General features: G+C 47.9%; 1 protein-coding gene across 4 annotated transcripts in view; it reads right to left on the bottom strand.

Annotated features, from left to right (window-relative positions):
* erbin (erbb2 interacting protein) overlaps window positions 1-8,599 on the bottom strand; it is a 66,688-nt gene extending 58,089 nt beyond the window's left edge. For 2 of the 4 annotated variants that reach the window (XM_056433423.1, XM_056433422.1), the window contains exons 1-5: window positions 8,026-8,599; window positions 1,706-1,900; window positions 906-1,023; window positions 655-733; window positions 26-115 (exon numbers count right to left, since the gene is read on the bottom strand). In XM_056433423.1, coding sequence (XP_056289398.1) covers window positions 26-115; window positions 655-733; window positions 906-1,023; window positions 1,706-1,891 — 473 coding nt within the window. In that variant the 5' untranslated portion in view covers window positions 1,892-1,900; window positions 8,026-8,599. The remainder of the gene's footprint in view (window positions 1-25; window positions 116-654; window positions 734-905; window positions 1,024-1,705; window positions 1,901-8,025) is intronic. The other 2 variants (XM_056433419.1, XM_056433421.1) reach the window with 1 other exon arrangement.
* Between the last annotated feature and the right edge of the window lie 8,484 nt (window positions 8,600-17,083).

The following is a 17,083-nucleotide window of genomic DNA, read 5'->3' as shown; positions in this document are numbered from 1 at the left end:
CTCCCTCCCTCTCCCCCTCTCTGACCTGCCGAAGCTCGCCGGGAGGAACTCCAGGAAGGCGTCATTCAGGTAGAGCTGCGTGAGGCTGAGGAGCTGCGTGAAGCCATCGGGGAGCCTACACACACACACACACACACACACACACACACACACACACACAGACACACAGACACACAGAGACACACACACACGATAAGCTTCCCGTCCTCCCCGCAGTGGATCCAAGATAGCGGCCCTCACCTGGAGGTGGGGTTCACGCTCACCTGGAGGCGAGGTTCACCCTCACCTGGAGGCGGGGTTCACCCTCACCTGGAGGCGGGGTTCACCCTCACCTGGAGGCGGGGTTCACCCTCACCTGGAGGCGGGGTTCACCCTCACCTGGAGGCGGGGTTCACCCTCACCTGGAGGCGGGGTTCACGCTCACCTGGAGGCGGGGTTCACCCTCACCTGGAGGCGGGGTTCACCCTCACCTGGAGGCGGGGTTCACCCTCACCTGGAGGCGGGGTTCACCCTCACCTGGAGGCGGGGTTCACCCTCACCTGGAGGTGGGGTTCACGCTCACCTGGAGGCGGGGTTCACCCTCACCTGGAGGCGGGGTTCACCCTCACCTGGAGGCGGGGTTCACCCTCACCTGGAGGCGGGGTTCACGCTCACCTGGAGATGGGGTTGACGCTCGCCTCCACGACCGTCAGGACTTTGCAGTTCTTGATGTTTTCCGGGAACTCCTGAATACCTGGAGAGAGGAATGTCAACGCCACGAGGTCACGTGATGAAGAGGAGGAGAGGACAGGAAGTGCTTAAGCAGAGGACAGGAAGTGCTTTGGAGGGGACAGGAAGTGCTTTGGAGGGGACAGGAAGTGCTTTGGAGGGGACAGGAAGTGCTCTGGAGGGGACAGGAAGCTCACTGTTCTTGCTGACGTCGAGCTCCCGGAGGTGGAGGAGGTTGGCGATGGCCGCCGGCAGCACCGTCAGGTCGTTATCGGGGAGGCTCAGGCGCTGGAGCAACTGACAGTTAAACAGTTGCTGGTGGAGAGAGAGAAGAAAGAGAGAGGGGGGGAGAGAGATAGAGGAGAGAAAGAGAGGAGTGGGAGAAAGGGGGAGAGAAGTGGGAGAAAGGGGGGAGAAGAGAGGAGGGAGAAAGGGGAGAGAAGGAGAGGAGGGAGAGAAGGGAGAGGAGTGGGAGAGAAGAGTGGGAGAAAGGGGGGGAGAGAAAGGAGAGAGGGAGAAAGGGGAGAGAAGGGTGGGAGAAAGGGGAGAGGGGGAGAAAGGGGAGAGAAGAGGGAGGAGAAGGGGAGAGAGAGGAGGAGGAGGGAGAGAGGGAGAGGGAGGAGAGAGGAGGGAGAAAGGGGAGAGGAGGGAGAGAAGGGAGAGAGGGAGAAAGGGGAGAGGAGGGAGAAAGGGGAGAGAAGGAGAAAGGGGGGAGAGAAGGGAGAGAGGAGTGGGAGAAAGGGGAGAGGAGTGGGAGAAAGGGGGAGAGGAGTGGGAGAAAGGGGGGAGAGAAGGGAGAGAGGAGTGGGAGAAAGGGGGGAGAGAAGGGAGAGAGGGGGGGTTATCTTGTGGTTTCTCAGCTCTCGGTTGAACAGTGAAATGTTGTAACGTCTCCTGGAGCTCGTCGTGGAGCTCGTCGGTCACGTGACCTGACGCTCCACCGTGGAGCTGGTCACGAGGCCACTAGGCGTGGCGGCGTGCTCGCGGCTCCTCCCACCTTGGGCAGCTCCTCGATCTGGTTGGCGTCCAGGTAGAGCTCCGTCAGCGTCTTCTCGAAGCCGAACACCTCCTTGGGCACCGCCTCCAGGCTGCAGTGGGAGTAGTCGAGCGACGTCACCGCCTCCTCCTCGCCGCGCAGGCAGCGGCACGGCACCAGGCGCACAAACAGGCTGCGCTTCGACATCCTCAGGCCCTGGGGGGGGGGTTAATGTTTTATTTATCGCAACATTCATGCCAATAAAGACAATTTAATTGAATTGAGAGGGAGAGACAGAGAGAGGGGGGGAGGGAGCGAATGAGAGGAGTGAACTGGAGCCCTTCCTCCGTCTCGTGTTGCTGTACATGTTTAGTTGTTCCGCTGCTCATGGACACACACACACACACACACGATGTCTCCTGCTCTTCGTTAAGCGTTAATAGAAAGTGGGCCGCAGACCAAGAAGAGAATAAATCCATAAACACTTGTCGTTGACGGATTTATCATAATGGAAAAATAAGAGTTAAGTATTGCTGCCGGCTCAGAGTGAATCACACCATGACAAAATGAATTATAGATATATAAAAAATATATAATAAAAAGGCTTCACTCAGAGCCCGACGCCTGCAGCCTCTCAGCCGGGAGGACGGCCGGGTCTCTGGAGGCGTGTCGGGTATGTGGAGGCGTGTCTCTGGAGGCGTGTCGGGTATCTGGAGGTGTGTCAGGTATATGGAGGTGTGTCGGGTATCAGGAGGCGTGTCAGGTATCTGGAGGCGTGTCTCTGGAGGCGTGTCGGGTATCTGGAGGCGTGTCTCTGGAGATGTGTCGGGTATATGGAGGCGTGTCGGGTATCTGGAGGCGTGTCGGGTATGTGGAAGCATGTCTCTGGAGGCATGTCTCTGGAGGCGTGTCGGGTATCTGGAGGCGTGTCAGGTATCTGGAGGTGTGTCGGGTATCTTGAGGCGTGTCTCTGGAGGCGTGTCAGGTATCTGGAGGCGTGTCGGGTATCAGGAGGCGTGTCGGGTATCTGGAGGCGTGTCTCTGGAGGCGTGTCGGGTATCTGGAGGTGTGTCTCTGGAGGTGTGTCGGATATCAGGAGGCATGTCTCTGGAGGCGTGTCAGGTATCTAGAGGCGTATCGGGTATCAGGAGGCATGTCAGGTATCTGGAGGCGTGTCAGGTATCTGGAGGCGTGTCTCTGGAGGCGTGTCAGGTATCTGGAGGTGTGTCTCTGGAGGTGTGTCGGATATCAGGAGGCATGTCTCTGGAGGCGTGTCAGGTATCTGGAGGCGTGTCGGTTATCTGGAGGCGTGTCGGGTATCAGGAGGCGTGTCTCTGGAGGCGTGTCGGGTATCAGGAGGCGTGCCTGGAGGCGTGTCGGGTATCTGGAGGCGTGTCCAGAGGCTGCTGTTCGGGTCCCTCTAGAGACGCTCCAGATCAGCCGTTTGCTCAGCGAGTTCCTGGCAGTCATCGGGAGGACCATTGGGGTATCTCAGCGGGGCAATGAACAGGTTCATCACATGACCAATGAACAGGTTCATCCTCATGGCCAATGGGTTTCCACGACTTTAATCCAAATGTATATGAGAACAACTTTGGGGGAAATCTCGGTGTAAACATGAAAAAGTGACATTTTGTATTTAACCCTCTGAAAACGAAGCATGCGGCAGTGCGTTTTGACAGCTTTACGTTTATAAAATCTGTATATCTCCGCGACAATACGTCGCTGAGATACGTTTAAAATACTGGATGAATCCGGAGGATTTCCTCTTCCGTTCACTTGTCTACGGTAAGCTCCTCTGGGATTCACAGAGAAAGACAGGGGTACGAACGTGTCGGGTGACACGGCACCGAGGACTGTGATTTGCCAATGCGGTTGTCCGTCAACATTTTGCGGAGAAAAACAACCAATGAACACTCAAGAAATCACAAGGACCGACCCACCTCCCAGCTCATTAGCAGTCTGTCAGTCAGAGAAGCCAGAGAACACGGCGCCAACGGACTTCACAACAAGGAAGCAGCTGCAGCGACTTTGGCGAGCAGCGCGGAGCCTCAGAGGAGCTGCAGAACCACGAGGAGGAACAGAGATCCACTTGGACCGGGTAAGGGTCTTCACTAAACGTTACGTGTCCGTTACGTGTCCGTTACGTGTCCGTTTTACCGTGTCTGTTACGTGTTTATTTTACAGAGGATTCACAAACGCCTGCAGCTCCACCTGCCCGGCCAGCAGAGAGGTCTCATGACACGATGACATGTTATTATAGTGAAGCCATATTGTAAATAGTCTGTGTCAATAGTTGTGTTCCGTTTTCTATTTCTCAACATGAATATTATGTAGAATGTTTCCTTTTTTTAATGTATAATACATATTTATTTTAAGGAGAAAAAAAATGTAATGGTCATTTTTTATTTGCACACACCCCATGAAGCTTTATCTGCAGTATTAAGTCATTTCTCAGTCCCATCTTTATCATTTTGGTGAATGTGTGACAGACATCATTTCTACTCAAAAAACGATAATAAAAAATTTGGTTTTTGACATTTATTTATATGTATCTAGCATTGTATTCAGATATTTCACTTCTTTTGTGAACCTATGACCTTTGGTAAACCAATTTCAAACACCAAAACGGTTCGTCCACATGAGTAAAGGTGTGTTTTCAGAAGAGATATGAAGAATATTTAAAAATCAAACTTACATTTTCAGCTTTAGGGCCATATTTTTTCTTTCCACTTGTACCTGAGGACAATTGAGCCTCAATATATAGAGAGCTGAGATTGTTCTGGAATTTTTGATGTATAACACAAGGGTATGTGTCATATACAAAAGCCTTTTAAAAGGTGAATTTAATTTTGTTTGTAAAATCGAGAAAATGACCCCAGACTCCAGAGGGTTAAACTACCTGAGACAGAGGGAGAGGGAGAAGATATTTTTTCTGATTGGCCCTCACACGGCCCACAACGCGTGTTCTGATTGGCCCTCACACGGCGTGTTCTGATTGGCCCTCACACGGCCCACAACGCGTGTTCTGATTGGCCCTCACACGGCGTGTTCTGATTGGCCCTCACACGGCGTGTTCTGATTGGCCCTCACACGGCGTGTTCTGATTGGCCCTCACACGGCCCACAACACGTGTTCTGATTGGCCCTCACAACACATGTTCTGATTGGCCCTCACACGGCCCTGGAACCCGGTGGACCCCCGACGTCTCCGTCTGGTCGTCTCCGTCACCAGGACGCCAACAACTCCTTTTTTAAAGTGGTTTTAATTCATTACTCGGGCGCAGCTTCTTCTCGACGCCACGGTGACGCAGCGCGCCACATGTTGACGATTTATTGCCGATGGTGTCAAAATTAAACAAAACGCCCCGTCACAGTTCACCGGGAGAACAGAGCCTCAGAGTCCACGGCGGCTCTGAATCGTCCTCATTTATGACTAATACATATACAATAGGGATGCACCGATCTCATCGGCGCCGATCCATATCGGCCGATATTCCCATTAACGGTTTTGATCGCCGTTCTCAAAACGGCCGATCAAATGACGTAACATCTGCGAGAACTATCAGATGTTTCAATCGCATCGCAACGGAGACGATGCGCCCGGCGAGGGCCGCAGAGGTCAGAGGTCAGAGGGGATCCTCACCACCGAGCAGCGTCCCCGTCCCCCGAGTTGAATCTCTGGGTCGACTCAGCCGACTCTCACATGTCTGCCCCTAGAGACGCTCACGCTAAACACATTCCATCGGGAGCTAAGAGGGTTTGATAGAGTTAGCGGAAAGAACCACGTGACACAACATCCGTTTTTCAAAATAAGATGTCGACAAATCATACACAAGTAAACAATGAACTGATTTTGTATCTTTAGAGATCGTTTGAGATTTATCTTAAATTATGCTAACATTAAGACATTGTTACTGCACCAAGGAAGAGTTTATAAAGATAAATCAGACTTTTGTATGTTAAACAAAGTCCTGTCTATAGATTTCCCCAAGAGTTCCAGGAAATGAATAATGCAGATGTGTTCCATACATATCTGAAATCCCCATCACTGGCAATCAATCAATTTTAATGTATCAATTAGGACATTTTTCAAAGTAAAAGTCCTAAATGTTTAAAGAAATCTGTAATTTCTTTAATGTTTGAGGTGCTTTATATCTGTATTTCCTCATAGTCCGAGGCAATAATGCTACACAATAAATAGAATGCGTCAATCGACACCGTGATCGGTATTATCGGATCGGCAGGTACTGATTTCAGTGATCGGTGATCGGCACCAAAAACCTGATCGGTGCATCTGTAATATATAATAGTGACAACGTGGTGTTCAAACTACTTGTTGTGGCCCGTCAACGGTCCAAAACAAAGATTGGATTCACCATCACACACAGAACAGAAACCACCAGCGTGGATGAAATCAAGTCCTATTCTGCGTTTGGGCTTTCTTGATTGAGAAAGACGACTTTAACAAAAAGAAGAAAAGAACCGTTTCCCGTGGTTTGGTCAGCGGCTTTGAGGGACTCGTTCCTCTCCCTCTGGTACCCAGCAGAGGATGAATCATATATAATAAATGTTGTGAAGAGAACTCACTGACGGTCAAACAAACGGGCTGTGTACACAACAACAACAAAGGACACAGATTCCTCCGCCAGCCGAGTGCATCCGTCACAACTTCCCCTCCGACACGATGACACCAAAAGCAAATTCCATCCATCATAGTTTAAGAAAACTCGCACAACCACATTTCCCTCACGACAGCGCGAGGAATCCGGCGCTCTGCCCACGTTTGACTCCACGCCGCTTCCTGTCGACAGGCTCCTCCTCCAACCTCCACCGGCTGAACGGAGAGGAGGAGGAGAGGAGGAGGCGTGCTCCTCTGTGTCTGTTACTGGGGTCCAGAGCGGAGAACAGGAGGAACTCGATGCATTACATGAGCACCAACATACCGCGCATATATACACACACACGTATAAATAAATAAAAAATATATAAATAAAAATACAAAAATATCTCTATATAAAATGAATACATGAGTGCATTAAATGTGCACCAACGTGCGGTACGTTGGTGCACATCGAGTTCCTCGTATGATTGTGTGTGTGCTCTCAGCGCTTACTCACGCATAGAATTAGAGGGACGGTTAAATAACGCAATGTGGAACAAGAAAAAATAATAATACAAGCGTGTATCTACACGGTTTGAAGCGTGTGCTCTAAACTCTAAAGAAGATAGTTATCAGATAACAAACATAACCCTAACCCTTTGAAGGCTTATCAGATACCGCATCTGCGTCACCGGGACGTCAAATTCAAGATTTGAGTTTCAAGGTCTCACCTGAAATCCAGAAGCACCTGCAGCTGTGTGTGTGTGTATACATGTGCTTCCTGGTGAAGAGACCCTTCCCTTCCTGACACTTGAGGGTTTAGTTGGCTGTGTATTGGATGCCAGATAACCGACAATATCTGTTGACGATAATAAAAGGATGTAATGTAATGTAATGTAAAGTAAAGTAATGTGATGTAATGTAATGTAAAGTAAAGTAATGTGATGTAAAGTAAAGTAAAGGGTGTTTCCTCCGCCACCACAGACTGCTGGTTACACCTGAAGGTTTCTTTACTTTGTGGGTTTCCCTGTGATTATTATTATACGGCTGCCAATGTTGACAGAGTGGCAGTAAAATCACAATATTTATGATTAATAGAAATATTTAAAAAAGGTAACGCATGGGTGGACCTGCAGCCCCCCCCCCTAGATTAACTCCCCATCCATCGCCATGTTAACGGGATTAAATGACAGTGGAGCTGAATGAATGGCTGGAGGTCGTAATCTGATTAGTGGAGCGGTTAGAAAAACGAAAACGCGCTAATCTGCGTGCGCAACCGCATCTGAAGGAGCAACAAAAGATGCGACCGCCTCCTCCTCCTCCTCTTCTTCTCCTCCTCCTCCTCCTCCTCTGTTGTTGTTGTTGTTGTGCAGCTGTTAGCGCCACATTAACGGTACTTGTTGGATCCATTTGGATCCCCGCCTGCAGCTGATTGGTTGATGGCTGCATGGCGGCGTGCGGGATCATCCGGAGCGACAGGACCGTGAAGAATCAAAGATGGGGGCAGCAGCCGCTCGCCGCGCAGCCGCAGCAGCTGCTCGGCTGGCGTCGGGCGGCGAGTAGACAACTCATAAAAACACGTTCAGAAGAAGTTCCCTCTCTCTTTTGTTTGTTTACTCCAAGAAGAAGAGAGACGGAATGGGGGGGGGGGGTACCTGAACGCGGCGCGGCTAGCGCGGACGTTAGCGAATATGGGGGGGGGGGATCGTATAACATTTTTTTTTTTTTAAGAGACTCACCTGAACCCTCAGTCGCGTGCGCGTGCACACGGTGTCCGGGAGGTCGCCGCTATCCCCAAAACGTGTGTCGAGAAGCGGCGAGGCTTCCAGCCGGGGACCGAGTTCAGTCCGGGCTAGCAGCGGGCTAGCAGCGAGCTAACCCCCCCTCCACCCCTCAGAGAGCGGCTCCAGGCGGGCCCATGACGCGCAGGCTCCGGGCTCAAGTTGATCAACGTCGTCGTCCCAAATGTCTCCGCACAAAAATAAAAAGTATATCACCTCGCTCAGAATATCCTCCAGCGAGAGGAGAGGAAGGGTCGAGGAGGCGAGGAGTCCCTCGACCGGTTCAGACTTAATGACACACAAATCCAAAATGTCCTCGATGTTCAGCGAGGAAACACTCGAAACCTCCAGCGGGGAGCCGCGTGAAGCCGCGCCCAGCTGTTCGGTCACATGCAGTGTGTTCTGTTGTCGCCTCCTCCTCTTCCTCTTCTCTCACCCTCTTTTCAACCGTCCGAGGCTCCGCGGAGCTCGTGTTCAGCTCCCTGCGACCTCTGAGCGCCTCACCGAGCCCCTCTGCGGCTGATACCGGAGATGATGCGTTCAGGGAGCTCTGGTGCGTTCAGGGAGCCTGCTCGGACACTTTGAAAAGTGAATTCGCCCTCGAACCATTTCTCTCTCTCTCTCTCTCTCTCTCTTCCCACGGACCACAAATAGGCAAAACAATATTTTATTAAATAACTTCCAGTGTGCGCCACATTGCTTTTATTGCATTAACAGGAAATAGACATTCACATCGTAGGATTACTTTTTTTTTTTAAACGATGTTCCGTCTCATGTTGAAAAAAAAACCCTCATGCAAAACATTTGCTGTGGTGGAACACGATGGCACTGCATGGGGACGTTTAATGAACGTATTGTAAACCCTCTTCCGCCACAACGTGGGAATTAATCACGTGGTCTTAATCCGGTTCTGGAGACGTTTCACCACAGGAGGAGAACTAATATAATCATCATAATTCATATTGATTATTAATATAGATTATTGATAGTGTTACAGGCTTTGGAGGCCATCTTGCCTCGTGAGCAGTTTTAAGATTGTAAGACTGTGCTTTTCACATATTTCTGTAGCTTTGACATTGCTTCACTACATGGTATACCTGTAAATATATATGTTAATGTACACCTGTAGATATATACATCAATGTACATCTGTAAATATGTATACCTGTGAATATATATATTAATGTACACCTGTAGATATCAGTGTTGGGCAAGTTACTGAAAATTTGTAATTAGTTAGTTACTTCTTTTAAAGGTAATTTAATTACTTTACCAGTTACTGTATATTAAAAGTAATTAGTTACTAGGAAAAGTAACTTTTAAGTTACTTTTGTCTGCTTTAATGTAATGAACAGTACTGAACAGTCAAACACAATAAACATATTTTTTAGACCTATTTATTGCAATCAACAGGGCAACAGGCCTTCAAATCAAGCAGTAGTACAAAAGCCCCTTTTAATACTTAACACAAAATAACTGTCTCAGTCATTTAACAGTGTTTTTTTTACCACATTAGGCCCAATGAAATAAAAGTGATTGGCCTACAGTATTAACACTAATTAAAAGAGAAAACAAAGGTGCCTTGAGGTGCTGCATATAATTGAATATGTGATTTAACAAAAGGTTAACAAAATGTGTTAACAAACATGCCTCATAAGGCAAAGCTAAATATAGATAAGAGATGAGATTCTCAACAAACGTTAAAATGGGCTAACAAGTCTCGTCTCTCACCTCTGACCAGTAGCCACAACATTGCTAGCCCTCAAACCAGTTATTGTACCTCAAGAGAAGCTTCTCAAACTTTTGATCTGAGAGCCTATTCAATATCAATATCAATATTATATATCAATATTTGCAAAGTCTATGGATCGCCATATTTTGGGTGATATAAAAAGGCTAATATTTTAATTCAATTTAATATTTTGCTTGTGAATAGGTTGACAACGCTACAATGATATTAATCAAGGCTACAACTGAAGGGTTATTTGGGAGTTTTTCCTGGTCCGATGTGAGGTTTTGGGGCAGGGATGTCTATGTGTACAGATTGTAAAGCACTCCGAGACAAATTTGTAATTTGTGAAATTGGGCTATACAAATAAACTGAATTGAATTGAATTGAACGTTAGCCAAATAGCTATGTTGCTAATCATTAGGCCTTTGTCTGTCTTGACCAGTTGCCACTTGTGTTTGTCCTCTTGTAAATAAATCTGTAAGCTTGGCACATTTGGCAGCATCCTCCTCCAATGCCTTTCTTTTTTTCAACCTGGCTTTTCCAGCCCCTCCGGCCCTCTTCCTCCCGTCCTTCCTCCCTGACGCGTATCGTTGCGGTCGGGCCGGCCCAGCTATCCATAGCTGAGAAAAGACGGCTAAGGACCGAACCAACTCTATTTTGGAGGGGTGAACTTCCTCACATGGTACACCGGTTGTACCATGCGAGGAAGTTCTCCGCTCCCAAATTGAGTTGGTTGGTTCCATAATGGACTGAACCAACTCTATTATTTGGGAGGGGTGAACTTCCTCGCATGGTACAACCCATGCAGAGGCTGCGGTGTCAGAATGCGGAACGTGTGTATCCCACTTTAAGAGAAGATGGACTAACGTGACAAAAGTCAACAAATAAAATTCTCAACCGGCCCAGAAGTGAAGCGGCCCACCGGGAACTCTCCCGATTCTCCACCCCGGGCCTGAGCTAAAGTAGGCCTATCTTGTCTTCAGACAAGAAGGGGGGTGATGGAAATGTCACTCTTGCCTGTCTTCAAAACTTGAGAGCCCTGTGAATATATATATTAATGTACACCTGTAGATATATACATCAATGTACATCTGTAAATATGTATACCTGTGAATATATTCATTGATGTTTATCTGTAAATGTTCAGAGTGTCACGGTGCTATTAGAGTGGACCCAAAAGCACGACTCAGACAGGAGTAACAAAGAATACTGTCTTTGGTTGGAAACAGGCTGGGTCAAAACCGGGAGATCAGTCGAAGAAGCAAACAAGTCCAAAAAGGGGCGGGGCAGAGAATTAGAGGTCAGAACAGGCAGGTCAGGAATATACTCTAATAACGCTGGAGAACTTGGCACGAAAACACAAGACAATCTCGCAGAGAACAAGTGGAAGTGAGGGAGCTAAATAGTGAGGGACTAATGAGGGGATGGGCTGCAGGTGAGAAGGGCGTGAGGACCAGGTGAAGGGAATGAGGGACTAACGAGGGGAGGGGCTGCAGGTGAGAAGGGCGTGAGGACCAGGTGAAGGAATGAGGACTAACGAGGTGATCAGAGGCAGGTGAGAAGGGCGTGAGGACCAGGTGAAGGGAATGAGGGACTAACGAGGTGATCAGAGGCAGGTGAGAAGGGCGTGAGGACCAGGTGAAGGGAATGAGGGACTAACGAGGTGACCAGAGGCAGGTGAGAAGGGCGTGAGGACCAGGTGAAGGGAATGAGGGACTAACGAGGTGATCAGAGGCAGGTGAGGGGAGTTGGATAGACGAGATGGTGTGACAGGATGAAAACAACTATTACAAAAAGGAAGGCGTGGAGCAAAACTGTTACAGAATCCCCCCTCAAAGGGACGGCTCCTGACGTCCCAAAACAAACATGATGGAGACATGCTTACGTAGGTAGGTAGGTAATCACACCCACCTTTGGATTCATGATGCCTTCCTTCTTGAAGCGGCTGAAGAAGATGTCCGTGGAGTAGACCTCGCTCCACAGGTAGCTGTAGTACTGAGCGTCGTAGCCTCCGGTCAGGTGGCTGAAGCTGGCCGTCATGTTGGTGCCTGCAGAGAGAACTTTAGTTCTCATTCACATCGGAAGTAGTCTTTCTGAGAGATATTACTGTTTACACTTTCAGTTTTATTGTATTATATATATATATATATTAGGGCTGTCAATCGATTAAAAAAAAAACTAATTAATCGCACATTTTGAAACTCATTAATCGCAATTAAAAGTTCATTCCTTTTAAAGACCAAACTTCACACAGAGCTGTGTTTTCAAAGAGGCTCCTACCTATAAAGTGCCAGCGAGGTATTTAATATTGTGGATGATAAATTGTTTCTTCAGTGAAACATCCAGATTAGTAAAGAAAAAGAAGTATATTGAGACCCATTGGTCCTGTCATCTTTACCACTGAACAGCAGAACCAGTGGCCTTGGTAACTGACTGACATTCACATATGTCCTGTTCACCCTCTGGAGGCTGGGGGCATTTTATACATTTTACAAAATAAATTAAATTCACCTTTTAAAGGCGTTTTCATATGACACACCCCCACGTGTTATACATCAAACATTCCAGAACAATCTCAGCTCTATTCAATGAGGCTCATTGTCCTGGTGCCGTGTTCTCTGCTCTCTGACTGACAGGCTGCTAATGAGCCTCACCTGTGAGGTGGGAGGTCCTTTGTGATTTACTGAGTGTTCATTGGTTGTTTTTTCCCCAAAATGTTGACAGACAAACGGATTGACTAATCACGGTGAAGGTTTCGTGTGACGAGTTCTTTCCGCACCGCGTCACCCGACACGTCGCCCCTCCGTTCCTCTGTGTGTCAGAGGGGGAGACGGGAGGAAGGAGGAGCAGGAGGAAACCCGACTGATTCATCCACGAGTTAAACTGATTTATGATCCTTATTTTCGCGGAGAAATAATTGTTTTAAAAACGCAAATAGTGTTAAACCGTACTGCCGCGGTTTGACACTCGGTTTGAGTGTAAAAACTTCAACGAACACCGGAAGTAAACAAAGTTGCGTTAATTGCGTTAAAATATTTTAGTGCGTTAACGCGGCCAAATTAATCGCATAGATTAACGCGTTAACGCTGACAGCCCTAATATATATATGTATATATATACGTATATATATAAATATGTACATATATATATATACACTACCGTTCTAAAGTTTGGGGTCACTTAGAAATGTCTTTATTCTTCAAAGTAAAGCACTGTTTTTTCAATAAAGATAACATTAATCATAAATACCCTCTATACATTGTTAATGTGGTAAATGACTATTCTAGGTGAGACGTCTGGTTTCTAATGACATGTCTCCAGAGGTGTATAGAGGCCCATTTCATCATCACTCCAGTGTTCTGATGGTACATTGTATTTTATCGCCTTGAAGACTAATGTCTAGTTAGAAGGCACTTAATACGAATTATGTTAGCTGGCTAGAAACAGGTATGCTGTTGATATAAGCAATAGCTATTTCCTTTGAGCTTAGAGTTTGAAGAACAAAATTTAATACTTCAAATATTTATCGACTATTTCTTACTTGTCAATGTTTAGTTTATTTACTGCTTTAAAAGTGAGTTTTCATAGAGCCACGAAATTGTCTGGATGACCCCCGACTTTTTGAGCAGTGGTATATGTTTATATATGTATATATACCTACCAGAGCCTGGCAGCACCTCCCAACTCTCGAGAGGCCGCGTGCACTTGGTTCATATGACCCTTTGATCTTTATTCTGTGCAACAACAAAATAACTTAAAATCTAAGTAAAGCCAAGAAGTTTCTTCTCCTCTTACTGCCAAGGCAGCATCAGCAGCAGGCTCCTCTGTACGCACACACACACCACTTCTGATTCCAGTGTTACAGGCGCGCATGCGCGAAGAGATCACATCCGACACAGGTCCTCGCGGCGCGGTGAGCGGCAGCTGAAGAAGGCTCAGGTAAGCGGGACAAACTTCTTTGGAACGATGTTATTTATACATCCATTGCTGGGAGTTTAGAGGTTGCAGGGTATGTATGTGGGGGAGGTATGTGTATTGGCTGCGGGCTGACCTTATTTTCTAATGGACACAAAGCTTTGTATATATGACACACAGTATTGATATTTTTCTTAAGATACATTATATTAAATATATATATATATTTTTTATAATTAATATGACTATTCTTTTTATTACCTTCTATTATTGTATTTAAATATAATATATATTTTTAAAAGGAGTTAATCATTTATACATTTTTAATATATACATTTTTAAATTATTAGTATTTCTTTGTATTACATTTATTTATTTTTAAATAAATAAATAAATATATATACATATGGTCTCCGTTGTGGTATTACATCTTGGCTTCTGCATCCTTTCTGCATTTTACACATCAGCACTGAGGCAGACCCCTGACGTGCAGTGATGAGCATGGGCTGCATGATGGACCTTGATTATGTTTGAGTCATGGATCATATTTCAACCCCTATTTGACTGGATTTAGAGGAGATAACTAATGTATTTATATAAATACAAATATTCCAACATCCAGTTTATAGCGATTTGCTTTCATACCTGCAGGGGCTGGAAAAAGAGCCTTGAAGCTGCTGACCTCTCACTGCAACCCGTCTCATGGAGATGGGGGGTGTGCTCTCTCTCCGCTTCCTGTAGTCCACGATCAGCTCCTTGGTCTTCTTTGACGCTGAGGACGAGGCTGTTCTCCGGCACCACTGTACCAGTGATCCAAACCTCCTCCCTGTAGGCTGTCTCGTCGTCAGCCGGTGATCAGCCCCAACACTGTTGTGTCGCCAGCAAACTTGATGATGACGTTGGAGCTGTGCACGGCCGTGCAGTCGTGGGTGTACAGGAGTAGAGGGAGAGGGCTCAACACCATCCCCGAGGGGCCCCTGTTGAGGTCAGCGGCGTCTGAGGGTGGTACCGCCCATCCCTCACCACCTGGCGGCGCCCGACAGGAAGTCCAGGCATCCAGCTGCACATGGTAGAGTGCAGGCCCAGACCCTGAGCTTGGTGTCGAGCTTGGCGAACAATAGGTTGAACGCTGAGCTGTAGTCCACAACAAGCATTCGCCAGACACAACAAGCCCCTCCAGGTGGGAAAGGGCGGTAGGAAGTGCGCCATGGCACCCGCGCTGCCGCCGGTGGATCTGTTTTGACGATATGCAAATTGCCATGGGTCCAGCGTGGCAGGCAACATGGAACAAATGAAGTCCTTGACCAACCTCTCAAGCATTTACTGACAATCGAGGTGAGGGCTACGGGTCTCCAGTCATCAGGCAGGTTACCTTGGGGTGTTTGGGGACAGGTACAATGGTGGGACATCTTGAAGCTCTCAGGAACAACAGCCTGGGACAGGGAGAGGTTGAAGATGTTCTGGGCGAAGACCCTGCCAACTGGTCTGCACATGCTCTGAGGGCGCGCCCGCCCGATGTGTGGTCGACCTGCTGCTCCGGATGTCCACCCGCTGTTGCCCAGCTCTGGCGCACGCCGCCTCTGAGATGTGATCAGCAGGCTGGTCTCTCGGGCGGCGCTGCCTTCGCCGGGCGGGCTGCTGCCGTCACGCCGAACCGAAAGCAAAGAATGTATTTAGCTCGCCTGGGAGGCAGAGGTAGAGGAGTTCTCACACCGCTGGTTCTCCCTCTGAAGTCCGTAATGAATTGTCTGTTCAGCCCCTTCCACACACCTCTCACGCCATGGCTCTCGAGCCTCCACCTTGTTCCTGAACTCCGCCCGCTGCGTGTTTTTTTTCCGATGGTCTTTACGGAGGTCGAGCGGCTCTTTGTATTCCGCGCCATATTCGAGTCAAAGGCGGTGTTACGCATGGAGTGCAGCGCGAACATCGCCATTTATCCACGGGTTTCTTGGTTGGATAACGAACCGACTCTTGGTAGGAACAACGTCATCTATGCATTTTTGATGAACCCGGTGACTGAGGACGCCAGACTACTGACGCTGTTGTCCGCCACGCGACCCTGAACATAATATCCCAGTCCGCGACGCCTGTCAAAACAGTCCTGTAGCATAGACCTGATTGTCCGACCAGCACTTCTCACAGCGATTGGTTGCTGCTTAAGCCTCTGCCTGTAGGCGGGAGTAGTTGATGGAGCGGTGGTCCATTTTGCCGAACGGTGGGCGGAGGAGGGCTTTGTATCCATCCCGGAAGGGAGTGTAGCAGTGGTCGAGAACCTCCCCCCTGCGGTTGCTTTTATGTGTTGGTAGAACTTCGGGAGAACTTTCTTCAGGTTCATGGTTGAAGTCCCCCCGCCACAATGAAAGCAGCCTCGTGCCGACTCCTGCTCGCTGATCGCCTGAGAGTTCCTTCAGCGCTTATGTCCGTGAAAGAAGCTTGAGGCGGAATGTACAGCAGTTAGCGGGTGACTGCTGTAAACTCCAAGGGTAGCCAGAATGGTCTATTACATGAGCATTAGGTACCCAGGTCCGGGAACAGAACGATTTGAGAGTATGTATGACTTTGGTTGCACCAAGATCTGTTTATCATGAGACATACCCTCCACGATCTTTTACCAGAGAGAGTCTTTGTTCTGTCCGCTGCTGTGGACGGAAATCCCGCTGCTCGATGGCTGAGTCGGCAACATCCTCCGACATCCATGTCTCCGTAAGGCAGATGATGCAGTTGTCCTTAGTTTCCCGGTGGAATTGAATACGAGCCTGTAGCTCGCATAGCTTATTGTCCTGATGGTACATTGTGTTATCGCCTTAGAAGACTAATGTCTGATTAGAAAACCCTTGTGCAATTATGTTAGCACAGCTGAAAACAGTTATGCTGGTGATATAAGCAATAACTGGCCTTCCTTTGAGCTTGAAGTTTGAAGAACAAAATTAATACTTCAAATATTTATCATTATTTCTAACCTTGTCAATGTCTTGACTATATGTTCTATGAAATGTTCAATTAATTTATAACTAAAAGTGAGTTTTCATGGAAGACACGAAATTGTCTGGATGACCCCAAACTTTTGAACGGTAGTGTATATTTGTATATATGTATATGTACCTGCAGAGAGCCTGGCGCACCTCAACTCTCCGGAGGCCACGTGCCGCCGGGTTCATGCGGCCCTTTGATCTTTATTCTGTGCAACAACAAAAATAACTTAAAATCTAAATCAAAGCCAAGAAGTTTCTTCTCCTCTTACTGCGCAGGCAGCATCAGCAGCGGGCTCCCTCTGTGCGCACACACACACACCGCTTCTGAGTTCCGGTGTTACGGGCGCATGCGCAGAAGAAGATCACATCCGACACAGGTCCTCATGACGCGGTGAGC

Source organism: Pseudoliparis swirei, chromosome 16 (assembly GCF_029220125.1).
Source record: "Pseudoliparis swirei isolate HS2019 ecotype Mariana Trench chromosome 16, NWPU_hadal_v1, whole genome shotgun sequence".
NCBI lineage: Eukaryota > Metazoa > Chordata > Actinopteri > Perciformes > Liparidae > Pseudoliparis > Pseudoliparis swirei.
The sequence above is the reverse complement of the archived record's forward strand: the minus strand, read 5'-3'. Positions and strand labels throughout refer to the sequence as shown.